This window comes from Trichosurus vulpecula, chromosome 1 (genome assembly GCF_011100635.1).
Source record: "Trichosurus vulpecula isolate mTriVul1 chromosome 1, mTriVul1.pri, whole genome shotgun sequence".
Classification (NCBI taxonomy): domain Eukaryota; kingdom Metazoa; phylum Chordata; class Mammalia; order Diprotodontia; family Phalangeridae; genus Trichosurus; species Trichosurus vulpecula.
Window position 1 is genome coordinate 177,848,681 of NC_050573.1, and position 22,711 is coordinate 177,871,391.

General features: G+C 40.0%; 1 protein-coding gene across 1 annotated transcript in view; it reads right to left on the reverse strand.

Annotated features, from left to right (window-relative positions):
• Positions 1 to 21,988, reverse strand: part of ELOVL2 (ELOVL fatty acid elongase 2) — an 89,816-nt gene extending 67,828 nt beyond the window's left edge. The window contains exon 1 of the mRNA XM_036757654.1: positions 21,704 to 21,988. Within this exon, the coding sequence (XP_036613549.1) occupies positions 21,704 to 21,706 (3 nt within the window). The 5' untranslated portion in view covers positions 21,707 to 21,988. The remainder of the gene's footprint in view (positions 1 to 21,703) is intronic.
• Positions 21,989 to 22,711: the final 723 nt, after the last annotated feature.

Consider the following 22,711-nt stretch of genomic DNA (forward strand, 5'->3'; position numbering starts at 1 on the left):
TACAGCTCAAGACTTTGGCTTCAGACATTTACTAGCTATGTGCCCCTAGGCAAGTCACTTAACCTCTCTTTGCCTGAGTTTCATCATGTCTTAAATGGGAGTAATAACAGGCACCTACATCACAGGCTTGTTGTGAGAATCAAATGAATTAATATTTGTAAAGCACTTTGCAACATTAAAATGCTATATAAATGCTCTATACTCTAATGTCTAGTCAAACTAGATTACTTGACAGACTGCATACATGCCCCACACTTTTCTTTCCCAGACATTAGCACAGCTTCTACACAAGGCAGTTGTTCAATAGATAGTTATTGCATTTGCTCAGAAGATGCTCCTCCTAAGCACAGCTATGGTATACACAGTATGTGAACCAATGAAAGAGTAGAGGGTTCAGAGTTGGGCCCTCCTGTGGGGCTGCAGTATCTTTTGGAATGGGGTCTGGATCTATGACTTCATCTCCATTTATGGAAGTTTAGAAACTCCCTCGCCAATGCAGACTGGCAACTCATCTGTAATTTGTAGTCTTAGTTGATGGAGCATTGAAAGGTTAGGCGACTCATCTGTGGCCACACAGGTAGTATATGCCAAAGGCTGGATATTGGAACCAGTTCTTCATCATAATCCACAAGTATTTGTTAAGCACTATGTGCCAGGAAACTCCAAGGCTAGCCCTCTACCTACTACATTATGCTGCGTCTTGCTTCAGGACTTTAAAACGGAAAAAAAACACACCTCCAAAAGAATTAATAGACTTCATGGTAGTTTATGAGGAGAAGGGGGAAGGAAGTGGTAAACTGTGCTCTTGAATAAACCATTTAGCAAGTATTTATTGAATCATTCCTATGTGTTAGTCCAGGGCTAGGCACCATAAGCAATTTTACTTTCTTCTCCTGAAGAGGAAAAAAAAGGAACTATGTTGGTTTGTGCTTCTGTAGATGCACAATATATTTCCTTTCCCTTCCCCCTTATTTCTTTTATAGCTAAACTGTCTTTAGTTCTTTGAAAGAGAAAGAAAGGGGGAGAAGCACACACAACCACTATTATAGCTTTGAGGCCAAATACCCCTTTGTTTGAGATAGTTCCTCTTGGCCTTCTGCCATGAATAGAAAGCTATCCAATCCAAGGTCAGTCTGTTCACTCATACCACCCTCAGGACAATAAAATCTTTGCATCAGAGACTCAATCAAAGAGAATAATCTGGTATTCACAAGGAAGTCTAGCAATAACCTTTGTCAGCCCTAGCATGCTAGTTAGGGACCTGGGTATCTATGGGAGTTATGATTCTTTTTCTAGGATAGTGTCAATTCAGGGATATTGTAGGGATCTATGGTAGAATTGAAATACTAAGATAAAACAAGGCTATGACTACACTCTGAAGCCTTAGGGATGGATTGGGGTAGATAACTGGATGTGTAAATTAGAATGAATTTGAGGAAAGGCTGTATTAATAGAAAGAGTATCTAGAATAGAGTCTCACTCCACTGTGCAATACTCAGATCACATGTACTGTATTTAGTTCTGGGGATCACAATTTTAAGAGTGACTTTGTCAAAAATGAGGGCATCCTGAGGAGGGCAATTAAGTAACGAAATATCTGGGAACCATTTGTCATTTGAAGAAAGGTTGAAAAAACTGAGGACGATTAACCAGGAGAAGAGTAGATTGAAGGGGGAAATGATAGCTGATATCTGCCTTCAAATATTTGGAAGGATGTTACGTGGAAGAGGGAAGGATTAGCTCATGAACAAAAGAAGAATTTTGTTTCACTAGAACTTTGACCGACTCACTAACTGAAACATTGTCTTGAACAGTTAACTAAACTTCACTGAGTCTTAGTTGCCTCACTTATAAAGTGAGGAAGTTGGACTAGATAATCTCTAATGGCCCTTTCAGATCTAATAATTATTGTTATAAATCAGGCCTAGACAACCAACACCCTCCACATTCTTTTGTGGGCCACCCAAAATCCTTCGGCATGCTGCTGCAGCCCACAGGCCGCAGGTTATGCAGGCCTGTTCTAAATTACAATGTTATAGCCAAGATCATGAAGCATTTGAGGTGTGCTTTACCTGTTATTATCCCACATGGAGGTTTGGTGAACTGGTTTCTGGAAAGGTGTGATGGCGGAGCAGACCTCCCACCCCTCCCCACTTCAAAACATACACAGAAATTCTGTTTCCTATAGGCTTAATGTATAGTGATAAAAAGTCTTTTAAGTGGCTGCTGGGCCAGAATTGAGTGTACATACAAAAGGCACAAATAGATATAATCTCACCCTTTCTTCCTGTCTTTCGAATAGAGAGAACAATTGCTATTAATCCTCTAGATGGGGGAGCAACCTCAGGTTCTCTTTCCTAGCAAGGTTAACATGTGGCCATGAATTTTGTTCCCTGTCATGAATGGTATCTGAGCAGAGACTAGATGCCCACTAGATGCCCAAGGGTGCTTTCCTTATAAAGGAAGTTGCTTGCACTGGACAGGAGATTAGACTGGTAAGAACTAGTTCCTTTTCATAGGATCATTGGTCTAGATCTGAAAGGATCTTTCAAATCTATTTAGTCCAACCTTTTCATTTTACAGCTGAGGTAACCAAGGTCCATGGAACCTGAGACTTATCAAGGGTCTCACAGGTAGCAAATGACAGAGATGAGATTCAAACACAGGGTTTCTGAATCCAAATTCAATACTCTTTCTAATGCATCACATTGCCATCTTCAAACTCTTTTTTATGAACCAAGTGAGACCTGAGATTCCTTCATGATTAATATATAGTTTAGAAAATTTGTTTGAGTCCTTCCTAGGATCTCATTTATATCTATAACAAAAGGTATGGGCTACTGCAAAACTCACAGCAATGCTCTGGCAAACCTAGGAGATGAAAATGGCTTCCTTTTAAGCAAATATCAAAATCGTTACTATAGAAACTAAACTTTTTTCAATACCACCTTAAATGTTTCTCGTAAAAATCAAAAGTGTCACAGAAGTCACAAAAATCTAAATATACTGCAAAGAATATCTGTAGTAATCAACACAGTGTTTCCAGATTGCCCTAAACACAAGGTGATGTCTTGACTTGTTTATGAATTTGATTTCAGTGAAGCAGAGTTGCACAAAGTCATCAGATCCACTCTCCCTTACAAAGTCATCGAAGCCCAGTGGCAAGACAAAAATCAAGACAACTGACTCTGCTACTTATCTTTGTAGCCTTAAACAGGTCAATAACTTCTCTGCTTCCTTAGCTGTAAATTGAAATTACCTCAACCTAGTTAATTTTTAAAGTCCCTTCAAGCTCTAAAGCCTATAATCTTATATATTTAACCATACTTTTTGAGGGGTCTGGACTTGTCACTTCAACAGTGTTGAGAACCACTAGGGTGGAAAATCCTTCCACCAAGGCAGATAAGCAATTTGTAACTTGGAGAGAGAGTTAGCTGTCCAAGGCCTTGAAAAGTTCAGTGCCTTGCTTAGCTCACAAAATGTATTTGCATCAGAGGTAGAACTCTAACTCAGATCTTTCTGGCTACAAGGATAGCCCTCAACCACATGAAACACTTATGAATATATACACATGTACATATAAGTGTTGTAAATGACACAGATGCCAAAGACTTCATATTTGGGGAATTCTATGGAAGAGCCAAAAATGCAGCAGTCCAGAAGGACCAGTTACATGAAAACAAAATGACTATTCCTCAGACCACTTCTTGGAATGGGAAGACTGAAAAAGACAGAAAACGAGAATATATACTGGCACTGTAAGTGCTTTCCTTCCCTTTTTTTCCTATCGCAACCCTCATTTTATATATAGGGCATAAGTATGTTGGACATAGCACCCTTGCACTGGCTAGACAATGGACTTTCAAAAAATTATAAGCAGCTTCAGTTTTCCCATAATTCCTAGTTTGCCAAGCAAGACAAAGAAGACTATGTTTCAGAACTAGGGTTTTTGGTTGCTGTCCCAGCTGTCTGTAATGTAACACTGCGTCCCCAAGACTGGGATTAATGAAGGAGAGACTGACCCTCTTGTTACAGCCAAGAAGGATCACAAAAGATTTCCTAGCACATGTTCTCCAACTACAGCTTTGCAGCCCTTTACAGCATTATCTGACCTTTTTACCCAGCTTGCTGCTGTTGCTGCTGTTGTCCCATGGGGACAATCCACATTTCCAGCTACTGTGCTATTTGAAAGCCATGCAAATGAGTTGGCAAGACCATTACTATTGAAAAAACTAAGGGCCTAGTTAGCTCTTCCCTTCTTTAACTTTTCCAGTATGTTTCAATCTGAGATGCTATTTAAATCTGAAATGCTTTTATTGAGTCAGCTCAGCAAAGTTTCATTATGCCTTCATTTTTTTCTGGGAACTTAACTTTCCCCCCATTTGGGAAAGCTCATTGAACACACTGCTCATGACTATAGTACCTCATATGCTAATCAACTGAATCCAATCAAAAGGGGAAAAATCCATTCAAGGCATCTTTATCATTGTCATCTCCCAGGATCACAGGTCTAGAACTAAAAGGGGCCGTAGGGGCCACTTGGGCCAAACTCCTCATTTAGAGAAGTAAAGTGAATTGATCAGGGTTACACAGAGAGTAAGTACTAGAAGTTTGAATCCCAGGTTCTTTTGACCTCAGAATCAATGTTTTTTTTTTCAACTATGCTTCCTGAAAGCATGTACTTGCATCAAATGTTCTTCAGGAAAACACAGGAACAGGGTTTCTCAGAGCATCCACCTTGTAACACTTGTTGCCGTTAATAAATTTTCCCTTTCATTTGAAAGCATTCAAATAATATTCAAAGTCCTTTTAATAAAGCTGATTGACTACAGGATTTACTACCTGCTACAATTACAATGTTTTTAGTAGCTGCCTCCAAAAGCAAATTAGTTTTGTTTCCTGAAATAAACAAGTCATTAAAAATGAAGTGAAAACATTTATACAAAGTACTCTCTACTTCAATTCATCCATAGTTTCCCAAAAAATCTTCCTAAGCACAGGTCTAACTATGTCATTCCTATGCTTAAAACTCCTTCTTACCTCTCAAAAAAAAATAAACTCCTTAGCCTGACCTTAGTCTGACTGCAACCAACTTTTCCATTTGTATTCCACATATTCTATATTTCGGCCAAAATGAAGTATAAGTTTCTCCTCCTTAGTATGATATGCCATAGCCAACCCCTCTGCACCATACATTCAAATTAGTCCCCCCAACTCCACGTCTGGAAGGCATTCCTTCCTTACTTCTACCTGTATGAATTTTTCTCTTCCTTTCTGGATTGTTTAGGTGCCACCTCTTCCATGAAGCTTTCCCTGATCCCATCAATTATTAATGCTCCCTCATTAAATTATTTTGTATCACTTGTTTGTATAAGTGTAGAAAGTTTTGGTGGAAAAGAATTGTGTTGCTTTCATATCTGCATCTTGAGCACCTGGTATAGTGTCTTGAACATCCTTTCGTTGATTTGGAATTTATTTAGGCTGTCTCATCTTAATTCTTTGGGTGGAGAAGGCAGGGTCCTTAGAAATTGAGAGGAAAAAAATTGGGCCTGGCCCAAAAGCCCACAGAAAAACTACTGCCCTATATATCTTCACTTTTCAGGAAAGACTACAACAATTAGATTCATGGCCATACGTAACAGAAAGTAAACATTTTTCCTCTTGATCCTATGGGCTACTCTCATTTACATTTTTCATTCCAGAAAGTTTGCTATTAAATGTGTTTTAGTCCAAAGCACAATATTCATATTTAGCCATCATGTATAAGTAAGTTTTAATTGTAATTTGGCATTGGTTAAACTATATTGTCAAATTACCAAGATTTCATTTAAAATTTTTAATAAGACAAAAAGACAATGTTCCTTTTCTGGGGTAAGAACTATACTTGTTTTATGCAGGTCCTGAGTAGGGTACTGGCGGTCAGGAGGGGCATTGTTGAGTAGCCAGGCTGCCATGCCTACTGCAAGAAGGCAGGATCCTGTAGGGTGGCCAGAATCAATTTGTTCTCCTTTCCCTCTCACCCCTGCCCTGTAGTTCTCCTTTTCCCTTTTTCTTAGGCAGCCCCATCTACTATCCTATATAATGAGGGATAACCTGAACTGGTCCTTTAAAGGGTGGAGAGGCCACCTACCTTCTTAGCAGCCTGAAGCTTAGCCCAGGAGGGAACCAGGTCAGAAGTTACACGAGATCCTACTGCTTCTGAGAGAGTGCCTTCCTGAGCTCCTACCTAGTGTGACTGTGGTAGAAGCTGTGGTAGCTTGCCATGGTGACTTTGGAGATTAGAGTAGTTTTATATCCTTTTACATTTATAAATTGTATCCATTTTAATTTATTATTAGTAAATTTATTTTTGTTGCATTTAATAGTTCATTAGTTCCTAATTGCATTTTTAATCTCTGAGCCTAAATCACTGGACTGGCCTAGTTTAGGACAGGTTCAGCATATTGTCAATAAAAATGATAATTTATTAATAAATCATGCATAATGTCTGAGGAGTAATTGTTTTGTAAACATCCCTTATTGATAATTCATACAAACATGGAATTCAATAAACATTTTAAATTGTTCATATATGTAAGGCTCTGTGCTAGGTCCTAAGAATAAAAAAATTAAAAACAACCATTCCTGCCTCTAAAGAGCTTACAATATGGGGGAGGAAGGTATAGCATGTAAACAAATCAGTATAATACAATGTAATAACAGCAAAGGATAAATCCAGCCAAAGTGCTTTAGGAAAATTTGAAGAGTACCTTCAGCTGGGGGAATCAAGGAGTCTTTATGGAATAGGTAGTACCTGAGATGGGCCTTGAAGGAAAGGAATTTCAAGAGACAGTGATGAGGAGGGGACATGTTCCAAGTTTGGGGAATGGTGTATGCAAATGCATATAGGGTGATTTATATTACTACTTTAAAATCTACAACACTAGCAGGAAAATATAGATTTTAAAACTTAGGAAGCAAGTAAAGGCTAGGACTATCAACTCTTTCTGCAGCAGGGTGGAGTGTGAACAGTGTTGAACTTGGAGTCATGAAGACCCAAATTTGAATCCCACACCTGGCACATATGAGCTGGGTGGCCATAGGCAAGTCTTAACTTCTCTGAGCCTAAAGCTGTTTTCTATTACCTAAGTTATAGACTGGGTGCAATCCCACACCTACAAAATCACAAATTCTTGATATATTAACACAAGCAGATCTATAGTAGAAGTTTTGAATAAGGTGAGAAAGAGGAGAAATTTTGGAGCTGGAAAGCAGGCTTGAATCAGATATAGAAACAAACTTTTTGATAGGTAGAGCACAGTTAAGAAAAAACAAACAACAAACTCTGGTAATAGGAATTAGGAAACCTGATCTCTGTCTAGAGCCCTGGCTTTACCACTTCCTAGCAAATAAGTCAACCTCTCTGAGTCTCAATTAACGTATCTATAAAAGTGGAAAGCATGTTTGTACGGTCTAACTCACAGGGTTATCAAGAGGAAAGTGTTTTGAAACTATAAAGGACTACATAAATGTAAGTTATTATTATGAAGGCTCTTGGTCTCTGGGGAGATGGGAGAGAAGGCAAGAGGTAGTCAAAATGGAAAGAAATCCAGAAGGAGCTAGAAAAAGGATAGTAACTAGCATTTCTATGGTGTTTTTGCAAAGCACTTTGCCAATATTATCTTATTTTATCCTCATAAAGACCCTGGGAGGTGGATGCTATTATTATCTCCATTTAACAGATGAGGAAACCAAGGCAGAGAGGCTTAAGTGACTTACCACTTACCACACAGCTAGTAAGTGTCTGAGACAGGTCTTCCTGACTTTAGGTCTCTAGCCACTGTACCACCTAGCTGGATGAGGCATGTATTTCTTCTAGGATGAGTTGTTAAAGTCAAGACATTAAATTAACAGGGTATCTGATAGCTCAATATCCTAGGAATAAGATACAGGTATGGGTGGACAAAAACTCTAAGGGATAGCTTAATGATATTCACAGAGCTCTTGGGATTCTAAATCTGGGATTCAAACCCACAAAATCACCTTCAGGGTAGCTTTTTAGTTTGACATATCAAGTTCGGTCTTAATTGAGAGCTATTCAATACAAAATGATTTTGGAAACAAATACATAGCTCCAATTTCTCTTTCTCCTTAATTACAATTATACTTAATTCTTGTGCAGAAGGTCTTCAGGAATAATGCCAAGAACTGATATCTGAATCACTTTCTCACCCCCTAAAAGGTAACACCTGACAGTTATAATTAAAATCCATTGATGCAGGACAAAAGGACATTTTGCTCCCTCGAAGTAAACAGTAACTGGCTAAGGCTTAAAGAAAAGACTTTCTGGAACTATCAACAGAAAAATGAACAGGAAAGAATGAATATCACTAATGACTTTGGTCAGACCCTTGCGATTGTCCTATACTAGGAATATAGTCGAATAACTGCTCTCCTTGGTGTTAGTTTCTCCCCCTCCAGTCTATCTTTAAGACCACTGCTAGATTAATTTTCCTAAAGCATTGCTTTATTTATGCCTAGAGGCTGCTGCCCTAAACATTTATTACCTATATGACCCTGGACAAATCAGGTAACCTCTCTCAACCTCCATTTTTCCCTCTATGTAATGAGAATAATAATAGTACCTACCTCCCAGGACTGTTGTAAGGATTGAATGAGCTAACACATGTACAGTGTTTTGCAAATTTAAAGTTCCATATAAATGCTAGTTATTCTTATATCATGTCTTCTCATAATCTTTCAATAGCTTCCTGTGTTCTGCAGAATAAAGCCCAAACTACTTAGCCTGATTGTCAATGCTTGCCACAACTGGATCCCCAAACCACATTTACAGGTCTATCTTCTACTATTTTTTCATGTAAACCAAATTGGTTAGACCCACTGTCCTTCAAAAAATATCTTTTTCATTCAAAAAATCTATTCATTGTAAACTGGATTAGCTGAGTAAAGTAATTCCCACAAAGGCATGAAATACCTGTAGACTTAATCCTTCAAGGGAGTGTATTTTTTTCCAGTTTAAGTATTAGTTGAACAATTAATTTATTGATATTAATTTAATTACAATTTAATGATTATTAATTTATATATTAATTTAATGATAAACAATTACAACAGTTCAGCAATTTTACGCATTTTCACAATAAATTTATATAAGAAACATAAATGTAGGCATTAATGTTTCAGGATATCTTTCAGAATATCCTATGCAAATTGTTGGTAAAATTCAGCACTTAAATAATTAGCAACACTTGGTGTCTTGGATAACAAAATGAACAATTAAATATTACATTCTAGTGACTTCACAGAATCAGCAGCTGGATTTGTTCAGTGTTGCTTGTCGGCAGAAAAAGGTTAAGGCAAAGCTATAGTACTGGTGGCATATCTCTGTAGCTTTTCTTCAGGTTCACTTTTTTTTTTGAAGAGTTCAGAAAAAGTTAGCTGTGGCCAACAGGATGAAGGCAAGTCGTTCCTGACGGGGAAGGGATGTCGTTCTATTGGGTATGACTTTCTTGGCTTGTACTCCATGCTGTCAATTCACCCTGTCTTTCTTAGAGTGGTATGTTCTTCATATGCACCCTCTTTAAGCTTTATTTATCAGCAATTATGAGTAGTAAACTAGTCATTTATATACTCCAGCATTTCCATGGAGCTCTGATCTTACTAAGTATCTTCTCCAAAGATACAGATTGCAAGCCAGTCAAGGTTTATGCATTTTAAAACTTGTTAACCCAAATAAATGATTTCCAGCGTCATACTGAATAGGGGATTTATTGCCATTGCCTAACTATAGAAATAGAAATAGATTTATAGATTGATTCCTACTGCTATTCTCCACATACAGAAATCTTATTCATTCTTCAAAGTCTAGCTCAAATATCACCTCCTCCCTTTGCTGAACTCCTGCAGTACTCATTGTCTATTCTACCCATTTATTGCTTGCCTTGTATTATTTCCTCTAACTAGACTGTAAGTACCTTTACGGTGGATAATTTGTCTAGGGACCAAGGCAAGTTATGACAAATGCTCTTGAGTATAGGGACAGAGGGAACTTGGGGAGAGACACCTCAAATCTCAGGACATAAGAACTTGCCAGGGGAAATAGCCCAGGACACCAGTTCCCCCATGACACTCACCCCTGTGGTCAGGGGCTGCAGGCTGCCACTGGGGAAGCTGCGATGGTAGAACAGTGTAGGGCTGTGGAAGAAATAACCTGGGTTGTGAGCTCTGGTAGGTGAAAGCATCATCTGGTAACTTCCTACTTAAATTTTATTATTCTTATTAACTAGATGCTAAACACCTATGTGCTTCCTAACTGAAGAAAGACAGGCACTGTCAACGCACTCTCAATTTTGGCACTCAGGCCAGATCCCAGGTATCCTACCCTAAGTAAAACTATGGATTTTCATCTTTATATGCTCCCCTGAGCATAGCATGCCACCCTGCAAACAGCAGCTTCTCAATAAAAATTCATTGACTTTTTGACTAAGAAATAAGAAAGTCATCCTTAATGAATGCATACTGTGAATGAAAAAAAACTGGGTTTCCAATTCTGTTCTTAAGAATAAACATATTTTTAAAAATAAACAAGAGGCTATATTAGGACTGGATTACCTATATGAAGTAAGGTACTTGCCTCTGCCTAATCTTATAAAGCCATATTAGGCCTTAATCTACTTCCTTCAACAACAAAGCTAGTTGTTTGTTTTGTTATTAAGATTTGCAACAAAGTTTCTCTCCTTGGTAGTAACCAAGAGGGATTGTTTGAGGTTAAAGTTGGCACTTTGACCACCTAAGGCCAAGTGTAGTTTTCCAATATTTCAGTGTCTAATTATCTTTGGATAAACTACCTTCAAAAGCAGATTTTCAGTTTTGCATCCCTAGTTCATTCATTTGGATTTAATTCAACAAGCATCTATTAAGCATATAGTACATCTCCTGGGCTAGGGCCTGGAGACACAAAGACTACAACAAAAATAATTCTTGCCCTTTAGGAACTTAGTATCTACCGGGAGAAAACAATAGGTACACAGATCAGTAAATGAAACAATATAAACACAGAAAATACAAAGTAAGTTGGGTGGGGGAAAGGGCAGTATCAACTGGGGAAGGGGAAATCAAGAAAGGCCTCAAGCTGTCATGAGATGAACCCTGAAGGAAACTAGGAAACTGTGGATATGATGAGGAAGAGATGAAGAGGGAAAAGATTCTAGACATGGCAGATAGCCTGGAGAAGAGCAGGTGGTACAGAGATGGAACAGCAAGTAGGTCAGTTTGGTGGGAACCCAGAAGAGGGGGAGTAATGTGAAATCAGTTTTTAAAAGAGTGTTGGAACCAGGTTATAAAGGGCTTTAAATGCCTATCAGAGGAATTTGTATTTTATCCTAGAGCCAACACAAAACCAAAGAAGCTCATTAGTCAGACATGTTTTGGAAATATCAATTTGGGAGTTCTGTGGAGGATGGTTGGAGGAGAAGGAAGAGGCTGGAAGCACAGACCTACTAGGAGGCTGGGCAATGGTCCAGGCAAGAGGTGAAGAGAGGTAGTGGCCATCTGAGTGGAGGGAAGGAGATACGTGGGAAAGATATTGTGTAGGTAGAAAAGCCAAGACTTAGCAACTGATTGAATATGAGGAGTTAAGGGAGAGGATGACTTGGGGGATTAGGAACCTGGGTGACTGGAAAGGGCCATCACCCTTTCTTAACAGAATTAGTTTTACTATGTTTTAGAGATATTCAGTGTAAAATTAATTTTTAAAAGAAGTGTTTTTGATAATATTTAGAAAACCACTTTCTCTAAATGTTGAAGTAAATTTAATAGAATTATAATGAATAAAATTAATTTTATTTCACATGTTTAAAAACTGTCTTATAAAAAATACTTTATTTGAAGGACTTGGCACTCTGGCTAACAAAATTCAGCAAGTTGTTTTGCTTGTGAACAGGCTATAAAAGTACACACAGAAACAGGGAACAAAAATTCCTGAGCTTCTGGTTTTAAAATTGATGTTTTGGAAACATTTAAAGCATTCCTATGGAAATTGCATTTTCTAAGAGTAAACTTTTGTTCCTATTTTTTTCATCAAAAATAGAGTTCTTTGAGGGTAAGAAGATGAAAATTACAAAAGACAGACAAAACTTTAAATTGTCAAGTTACACAAATGTGAGGGATTTTGGATGTTGCTGCTGTCCTTTCTTGTGTGGTATCTGAGACAGCTCAGACTAAGGACTTCCTCACATATAGGACACACATTGTGTGTGTGTGTGTGTGTGTGTGTGTGTGTGTGTGTATATACTTGCTGTTGTTCAGATGTCTTCCAATCATGTCTGACTCTTCATGATCCCATTTGGGATTTTCTTGGCAAAGATGTTGGAATATTTTGTCATTTCCTTCTCCAGCTCATTTTACAGATGAGGAAACTGAGGCAAAGGGGGTGAAGTGATTTGCCTAGGGTCACACAATGTCGGAGGCTGGATTTGAACTCAGGAAGAGTCTTCCTGACTCAGGCCCAGCACTTTAGCCACTGTGCCACTGAGATGCCATGTATATATCCATTAAAAATGTACACAAACTGCCAATAACTGATAATAATAACCAACCTCTCTCCTCCATGCCCACACACATTTACCAAAAGCAAGGAATCCCTCTGCCAAAACCTATGTTAAAATACTCAGACCTTTGCTCTTTGTATTATGCCACACTAGCTCCTCTACAAATAATGGCAGCCATTAAGGAAATAGTTTCCACAGAAGCTTTTTAAGTGCAAATCACTGGGCTGCAGGCTTTTAAACAAATCTGACCAAAAAACCACCATGGTCTCTCCGACTATCAGGGACAAACAGAAAATGTCAGAATATAATGGCTCAGGCTGGGGCAAACCACATTTAAGTCTGACATTTCTCCTCTAAAGAACATATACTAATGAGAGAATCAAAGAATGTTAACTTAGTCTATTGTCACTAACCCTATTGGGTGAAGTCAGGTATGATATACTTCACTTTACACAATAGATGTGTACTTGAAAAACCATGCCTAAATAAAATCTTTGTAATTGAATCGAATTTTAAACCACTGAGGTTTTTGCAACTCAGACAACTTTATTAAAGTGGTTCCTTTTAAATAGGGATTGTTCATTCATTTTATTTGTATCCCCAGAGCCTGACACAGTGCCAGGAACATAGTAGGCTCTTAACAAACACCTGCTAATTGACTGAGGTGAGTCATTTCCTTTTCAATTACCTTTTTCCTATGGGAAGCAGGTTGATGTAGTGGAGGCAGTACTGAACTGTTACTCAGAGGACCAGGGTTTTGGGCCTTTTCTGATAGTACGTAATTGTCCTTGGACTAGTTAATCAATTTAAAGTAATCTCTGATTTTCCCTATCCCTGTATCTCAAATTTCTCTTGAATCCATCCCTCCCCCCAATCTATTCCCACTGTAGGAAGCCACATACAGGCATTCATTACCATGCACCTGGACTCCTGTAATTACTTCCCCACCTCCATGCTCTCATCTCTCTGTCCCCAGCCTTTGTATACACAGCTAATAGCCAGCATTTTTTAAAGTGCCTTAAGATTTGCAAAGCACTTTGCAAGCATTATCTCATTTTACCCAGAAGACAATCCTGGGAGGTGGGTGCTGTTATTATCTCCATTTTACAGCTGAGGAAATGTAGGCAGAGGTTAAAATGACTTGCCCAGGGTCATGCTACTAGCAAGGATCCAAGGCAGAATTTGAACTCAGCACTTCCTGAGCCCAGCCCTCTGTTCAATGTGGCACCTAACTGCCTCTGCAATTTATAAAAAGCTTTAAGGTTCACCAAGCATTTTACCTATGTTATCTCATTCTATCTTCACAATATCCCTGTGATGTAGGTGCTATTATTTATTACAGTGAGGAAAATGAGGCTGGAAGAGGTTATGACTTGGTCAGGGTCATACAACCAATTAAGTATCTGAAGCAGGATTTGAACCCAGGTTTGTCTGACTGCAAGTCCAGTATTCTATCCACTGTGCCCCCTAGCTGCTCCTATACTACCTAGATCTAGTTATGTCACTACTCCTAAGTCAGCCACTCTTTAGTGGCTCCTTGCTGCTTCCCAAGCAAAGTTAAAAACTCTTCTTTCCTGACTCTCAAGGCCTTGCACAGCCTGGGATTACAATGTCTAGCTAGCTTCATTTTATATTGTTTGACAACTCTATAATGTGTTTATCCTGTAATTTTGGGGAATTATACCTACCTATGTTTGTGTCTTATCCTCCAATTAAACTGTGAGCCATATTTTATCAAAATTCTTTATCTCCCCTAGAACTTCATATGATTCTTAGCACAGTAGTTTTAATAAATACTGATAGTGATTATGTTTATTAGTTGATTCTGAAATCATTTACTAATAAAAATATTTTGTATTTATAACTTTTTTGTTTATCATCAGTTTGGCCCTGAAATCCTGAAGAATGGTGTATTGTGCATATCATGTTCCAATAGCCAGGGTCACTGGAAAAGCTAAGACTGTGGAGGAATGAAGCCAACTTCCCAGAGTTGTTTGCTCGCAATCTTGGACTGTTTATGTCATACTTCCCCAGATTTTTTCATATATCTCTTGGTTAAGGGATATTTCAGATATTATAGCTGCCTTCTTCCAAAAGTCCTTCCACCCCTATTATTTTTGACAAGGCCATAAACCTTATACTGATGGATTAGATGAAAAGTTAACTAGTGGGAAACATGGAAGAACCTATATGAATATCGATGCAAAGTAAGCAATATAAACAGTGACTATGTTAATGTAAAAGGAAAGAACAGCAATAATAAAAAATTCACAGCTTCATGTAATTACAGTAATTAAGCTTGGTCTTAAGATAAGAAACTGTGCCTCCCCCCCCCCCTTTTATAGGGGCAGGGAACAATGGGTAGAGAACCCTTTATATATCACCAGACTTTACTGATGTATTGCTTAGTTTTTCTGAATTTCTTTTTTTCACTTCCTTTTTCTAATTCTTAGGGGGCTTACCTGCCTTGGTAAGGGAGGAAAGGGGGATGTATTTGGAAATGAAGATGATAGGAAAACACAATACATACATTTTAAAAAAATTATCCTTTGGATACAATAAAGAAAACCAACCATGTCCATAGCACTTACCATAAATAAAGCATTTTCAAGACTGTATTTGTGTAAATGGGCAGCTGTGTAGTGCCAGACCAGGAGTCAAGAAGACCCCTCTTCCTGAGTTCAAATCTGGCCTCAGACACTTACTCACTATGTGACCCTGAGTGAGTCATTTAACCCTATTTACCTCAGTTTCCTCATCTGTAAGATGAGCTAGAGAAGGAAGTGGCAAACCACTCCAGTACCTTTGCCAAGAAAACCCCAAATGGGGTCACAAAGAGTCAGACATGAATGAACATGTTTGTCTAAGACAAATTTCCATTATTTAAATCACTAGAAGTATTTATTATCTAAATGAAGCCTATCATAATGAATTGTTACTAAAAAGTAAATAATAACCCCAGTTATCTTTTCTGTAAATACAGATTATCACATAGAGTTCCTTTAAAACAGGGTAAATAGATGATTGATTATGGCAGAAGAGCTTACTTCAAACAAATAAATTATTTTAATTAATAACAACATAAAAGTACCTTAATTAATGAATTTCCTAGATGCTATTCTTCATTACCAGACACTCTTTATATTTCTGTAGGCAGTCTGCATACTCCATTCTGTATTATATTTAGTTTGTGTACATATCTTATTTCTCCTCTTACAGAATGAGCTCCTTAAGTGAAAGGATTATGTCTAGTATTTTACTTAGAGTCTGAAACAATACCTTGAATGTAGTGCTTAATAAATGTTTGAATGTTTTTTGATTGTTGACTCTGTGTGTGTATATTTTATATATATATATATATAGCATAGTGGATAGAGAACTGGCCTTGGAATCAGAGCAACCTAGGTTCAAGTTCTGACATATACTGTTGTGTGACAATAGGCTCATTACTTAATCTTTCAATACTCTAGGCAACTCTGTAAGACTATATTGCAGAAAAGGTGCAGACCTGCACTACTAGAAGGACTTTCCTTATCTGGGAGTTGCCTATAACAATTAAATCACTGGTCCAGTTCCTATCCTATATATGAGAGAGACAGAGACAGAAACAGAGAGATAGGGAGTTACAGATTAACATGGGGAAAAAATCTTTGATGTAGAAGAGAACATTGCTATGGCAGCCAAAGATCTAAGCTTATTTTTCCTAAAGTTAAAGATTAAGGTAATAGTGCTCAGAAGCGTGTTGCCAGTGCTTCTATTCCATTACTATCCTTTTTTGTTGAATGCAATACCCATAGAGTTGTGTGAAACATAATCTTTCTATTCTTGGGAAAGAGCAGTCTAACATTTAGGGTCATGTCCAACATTCTACTACACAGAGAAGGGGAATGACAGGTTATCTTGACAATCTTCTTACGTCCAGCGCTTGAGAAAGAAAGAGTGACTGAGTCACAGCAATGGTACAGCCAGAAAATACCTAGTCCTAGAGTCCCAGGGGTGGGGAACCTACAGCCTCAAGGGCACATGTGGCCTCTAGGTCCTCAAGTGTGGTCCTTTGACTGAATCCAACCTTCATAGAACAATTCCTTTTATTAAAGGGATTTGCTCTGTGAAGTTTGAATTCAGTCAAAGGCACACTTGAGGACCTAGAGAGACACATGTGGTCTCAAGGCTGCAGGTTCCCCAACCCTGTCCTAGACCCTCACTCTCTGTGACTTTGGGCTATTTCCATATCTTTATAGGACTTTCTCTACACACAGGCATTGAGTTAAAGGAAGGGTAAAGATATGAGGTGTAATGTTACTGCATCACTTTTTTGTAGGTTTGAATCCATCCTTACAGTTTTTAGTGAATCTAAAACATCCCTGGGGATGGTACTTTTGTCCATTCTCTTTGAAATGTATATGGCATAGTGTATAGAGTTCTGGACACGGAACAAGGAGACCTGGATTTAAATCATGGTCCTGCTATTCAGTTACTGTTTGACCTTGAACAAACTACTTTACTTCTCTAGTTGTCCATTTTTGTAATCTATAAAATGAGGGGATGAACTAAATGATCTATGCCATCCATCTCTAAGCTTCAAGGATTCTCTTACTCCCCTTTCTTTCCTTCTCTCCCTTTAGGTAGATACTGTAGCAAGGGAGAAATGGAGCTAAATCTTCAATATCTGTAAGGGCAGTTAACTATCCCAATTCCACTGCCCCCCTCCTGCTACCCTTCCCTTTCCCCTTCCCCCTTTTCTCTCTCTCTCTCTCTCTCTCTCTCTCTCTCTCTCTCTCTCTCTCTCTCTCTCTCTCCCCCCTCCCCGTCCATCCATCCCTCCCCCCCTCCCTGCCCCACCCCTTGCACACCTGGTATGGGTACATAGAAAAAATCCTACCATATCCAACATCTCATCAGATTCCTCATTTCCAACAACTCACCAGATTTCTCCATTCATTTGGCTATAATCCTAGGTAAGGGGCGGGGGGGGGGGGGATATGAAGGAAGTTAAAGAAAGCTCTTTTCTACTCTGTGCTTAGAGAACACACATGCCTTGGCATAAAGAATGCATCAGGCCCAGTGCCACTAGTTGAAAATAACAGTGAATCTTAGAGGACTGACAGTATTTTTATTTTTCCTTCACTATTCTTTCTGCATTTTTCCAATTTTATTAATGACTTTGAGGTATATTTTCAATGTCAGATTATCACTAAAAGACATTATGTTGGAGTTTAGTTCTTAGCCTTTGATAAAAGAGGAGAGCTAGCAATAGTGTCCATAAAGAAAATAAAGATCATTTATGACAACATGAAAAATGCAAATGAAGAAATAAGATAGAATTATGGGCATAGTGGGTCAATTTGTACATGACATGAGAAAAGAGCGAGAGGGAAGGAAGGTGAAGAAGGAAAGAAAAAAGAGCAGGATAGAAAAAGAAAACAAATAAAGAATGAAGTGGAAATGAAAGAAATTCAAGTCAGAAAGAAAACTACCGCCAATGGGAGAAATATCAAAAGAAGCTTTATGATTAAGTGCTTTTCACAAATTACTTCATTAGATAGTACTATAATAACAATTTTATGATGTGGGTAGATTAGGATTACCCTCATTTCATAGATGAAGAAACTGAGGGCTACGGTCACCACAGTTAATAATCATCAGAGCTGGAACTTGAAGAGTCTGACGACTCCAAATCAAATGTTTCTTCCACTATACCACACTGCTGAACAGGAAAGAAAACCTGAAGAGCTGAAGTCAAAAAACAATAGCCACTACATTTGTTATTTTGAACAATAGCAATGGGTAAGAAAAGAGAGCTTTTTAAAGATATTGTCAAGTGAAAATAAGAGAATATTTGGCAAAAACCTGAGTAGGAGAAAAAGAGGGGAAAGAGTCAGATTTCAGACACTGTAGACACAAGAGCTGGTGGAATTACTAACATCGATAGGAAACAGAGAGAACACAGTCTGAAAGATAAGTAGCTTTCATTCTGTTGTGCAAAGCTTAATGTGGCAAAGAGGCACTCAGAAGAGTACAAATGGTTAAAAAGAGAGGGAAATTTTTAATTCACACATAGTGACAATGGATAGAACATGTCTTAAGATCCCTGAACTAAAGAATATGGTCAGTGTGAGAAAATAATCAGAGACTCAGCTCTGCGGGCCTTCCATCAAAACCAGAAACATGAAGGGTAAGTGAAGAAAGAATACACATGAAAGGACAACTAGAGATTTTAAAAATAATATACACAGTGATTTCTAAAAGTTTCCACCAAATAATTTATTTATAGGTACTAAGATCTTAGTATGGTTAGTAGACAAAGACCCTGTATAAGTTAGAGAAAGGAAAAGTACGAATGTGTAATTTGTAAACTTGGGAGTACTTTGGATAGCCTCCACCTAGTACACTAGGCAAATTTCCACGACGCTCAGCTTCCAAGGGTAGGTAGATCACTACTGCTTCCTCCTCCCCTCCTTTGCTCTCTATTTAAAAGTGCGAAAGTACAGATCATTCCACAGACCAGCAAGCAGAAGTCTGGGAGCCCGGTGGGTAAGTCTAACCACAGACAATGATTCTCTACAATCTGTATATACACTATTGAATATTATGGGTGCTAATAAATTTTAAATAGCTATTTCAACCCCTACCTGAAGCATGAAGACAGTAGTCCTGAATCATGAAAGTGGAAAGGAAATGGAAAGGTCATCTATTTTACTTTACTCCTTATTCGGGGCTCCTTAAACCCTCCTAGAGAATAATGACTTTTGTTACCTTTCAACTTCTAGTGATGAGCTCAGCAGTAGATTTTGAAGATTCCAAGTGAGTGTACTATAATGATTAACAAATTAATATCCACTCCATGGACTTAAGTATGCACAACCCAAATAGATTTATAAATTGAATTCTTGGGAGGAGAATTATCTCAAAATAACTGACAAAGACTAGATGATACATTTCGTATTCCTTCCAGTTCATCTTAGACATAAATATGAGTGTTACAAGGTTTCATGTAATTGACACCCAGAAACTTCATTGTCATTGTAATCTTTTTCAAGAGCTTTCTTTTTAAAAGCATCAATATCAAGGACATTTACACCTTTTCCTACAACATGAAAAAAACTATCACTGTAACAACAGAGAAGAGGTTTATAATTATCCTCTCCCTTGATTTGGTTCTCTCATTTTAGTTCCCAGATGATATCCCTTCAATTAATGAAAAACTCTCACTCTATCCACCTGAGAACAAAAGCTTGAGCCCCAAGTAGATCAGCCAAATCTGATTCCCAAGAAGGCTCTGCCTTTGAAGATTGAAAGCCACATATAGTGCAGTCAACCAGGAAGAGGACAGCATAAAATGCAGGCACAAGTAGAACAGATGGTCGGTTTCCTGTAAACTATGAATGATATGCCTCAAAACATAAACTTCATCAGATCTGACTACCTTTAGACTACCATCTAACAATGGATTAGAAAAGCAAGGGGGAGGCATTGTCTCTAGAAAGTCCCAGTTAATATGCACCAATGGCTGTGTGACACCTGGACCTTTATCCTTCTGCAGTAGGAAGAGTAGATGATCTGGAGTCAGAGGAGTTGGGTTAGAATTTTGTTTTTGCCACTTACTGTCTATGCCACTTTATCTCTCAGTCTGGATTTCCTTAGCTGTGAAATGACAAGGAGGGGAAGTGGACTAGATGATCTTTAAAGGCTCTTCCAACTCTAAATTTATGATTCTATGATTGACTCCCACATTACCATGAATAATTCTGTCATTCTATCGAGATAACACCTGGTCCCTGAGAAGATAAGATACAGTACTGGTGAGTTTGGGTGTGGAGTAGGAAAGGGATGGGGGACACTGACTAATCCTGGCTGACCTGGGAACAACTAAAGAGGGCAAGACTCAATATGAAACATAGGGCCTAATGGAAAATTTTAACCGTGTGTCTTAGAAGAAGGAGAACCAGAAAACAACTTATCCAAGATTTTGCTTAATGCCAGTTTTCTTCCTTTGCAACTACAGGGCCAGGTTTAGATGCAAAGGCTCTTGAGCCAGCCATTCCCTTCTATGGGGACAAAGACTGACTGACATTCAGCAAAGAGTTTTTAAGAAATGGTAGGTGAGGACAGCTGTTGGAAAGAAGACGCCATATATATCACAGAGGCTATGTGCTAAAGGGCACATAATGACTTTTACAATCATACAGATAGAAACAGAACAGTCTTAAACAAAATTGAAATGAATTCATTTCTAAAGTGCTTTAAGGTTTACCAAGTTCCTTCCTTGCAGTCACCTTCTGAGGTATAGATTACTGTTTCCATTTTACAGATGATGAAACTGAGGCACAGAATAAGGCAATTTATCCAAAATCACACTGCTATCAATTTTAAAGAAGAGACTTGAAACTCGGGTCTTGTGAAACCCAAGACCAGTATTTTCTTCCACCACAGACAACCCATATCCAGATTCAGAAGTTTCATGAGACACAGTCACCATTGAAAGAAACTGAACTGTGAAAGGAAAGAGGTGAGGAAGACAGTTCCTATACTATAAAGGTCTTCTCTTCCTTGAAGTGGGCCAACACTAACCTGTGACCATAATTGGAAGCAAGTGTACTCGTGTGAGACAGGTGGGATGGGGAGACAGACGGACGGACGGACTGACGGTCGGACAGACAGGAAGGCTCTTTGTCGGTGATTAACCTAAGGCCGAGGGTGTGGGTGTACAAACATTAGGGGCGGCGGGAGGGTGGACAGGCTCTTTCTCCATTTGCCCCCGAGGAGCTGGGCAGGAGAAGGCGGTCCACCAAGCGCTCGCACAGTCAGCGGTCACCGGCCCAGGTCAGGAGCTTGTGCTCGGCGCGATGCTCCCGGGGCTGTGACAGCGTGGAGCTGTGCACAGTGGCCGGGCTGCCTTCCGCTGAGAGGCACGTTACTACCCTCACACACCCCAGTGTGGGGCTGGCGCGCGGACCCGTGGTCAGGGCAAGGCTGGCCGGGTCGGCGGGGCCGGGGGCTGGAGCTCTGGCCCCTTCCCGCCTGGGGGTTCGCGCGCGCGCGTGTAAGAGACCCCTCCAGGTTTGGTGAAAGCGGGGGAGGGGCGCGCCGCCACCGCCCCCTCGGCCCCCCAGCTCGGCCTGGGTCTCTGCACCCGCGCTCCCTCGCGCACTCACCATGTTTGGCGGCGTCTCTGGAGCTCCCGGCTCTGAGGAGCGAAGTGATGCGCTGTCCAGGGTATCCAGCTTCCCTCTGCCCCGCGCGCGGGAGGCGCGCCCTCTATAAGGTTTTACACACGCGCGCACACACGCCCCAAAGCACGCCCAGGCACACACACTCACACCCCCACACCGCTGGGCTCGGCCTTGCCCCCACCCCCGCCTCCCTTTCGCGCCTGCCTTCCTACTCTCCCGTCTCCCTCCCTCCTTCGCCCTGGCGGCCCCGAGGCTGCCGAGGCTTCCACTCACACTCTCACTCCGCTCCTGCCGCGCCCTCTAGGGAAGGGAAGCCCGCACTGCAGGCACGGGGAGGAGGAGGGAGCTAAGCGAGGGGAGGGTAGGGGGCGGGGCAAGATGAGGGGGCGGGGCCGAGGAAGAAGAGAGCCTGCCCGCCCTCCTGCCAACCCTTTACTCTCTGACGGACACCTCCAGTTACACCTTACCTTACCCCTTTGGCGCCCGTCGCCTTCCTCGTCGCTGGAGTTTTCGAGTGCCCCGCCACCGCCTCCTCTTGGAGGGGTGGAGATTCGCAGCCAAGGCTGCTCCACCACCAGTCCCGCGGCTCGCAGCTCTCCCTGAACCTACCCCAAAGAGAAAAGACAGTGATTAGTTGGGGAGGGTGAAGAGAGAGCAAGAGAAAATGTGTCTGCGTCAAGGCGAAGCGATTGCTTCTCTTGCTTCCCTCCCCGCCGGCGCCTCCCTTTTCAAAAGCAAAGTGGTCAAGGAAGGGTCCCTCTTCAATGAGATTGCTCAGGTCTGGGTTTTCGTTTCGCTAATTTGTTGGGGGTGGGAGTGGGATTTCTGTGCTTAGTGGAGCACAAAAGTAACGGTATAAGATGCACCCAAATCTGTTCTGCAACCTAAATCCAGCCAAAACCCAACCTGACACCTATTTAATCGCAAGCGCAGTGCCGGACACTTGAATTGACAAAGCACGTCTCCCTACCCTAGAGGTTACTCGTGGCT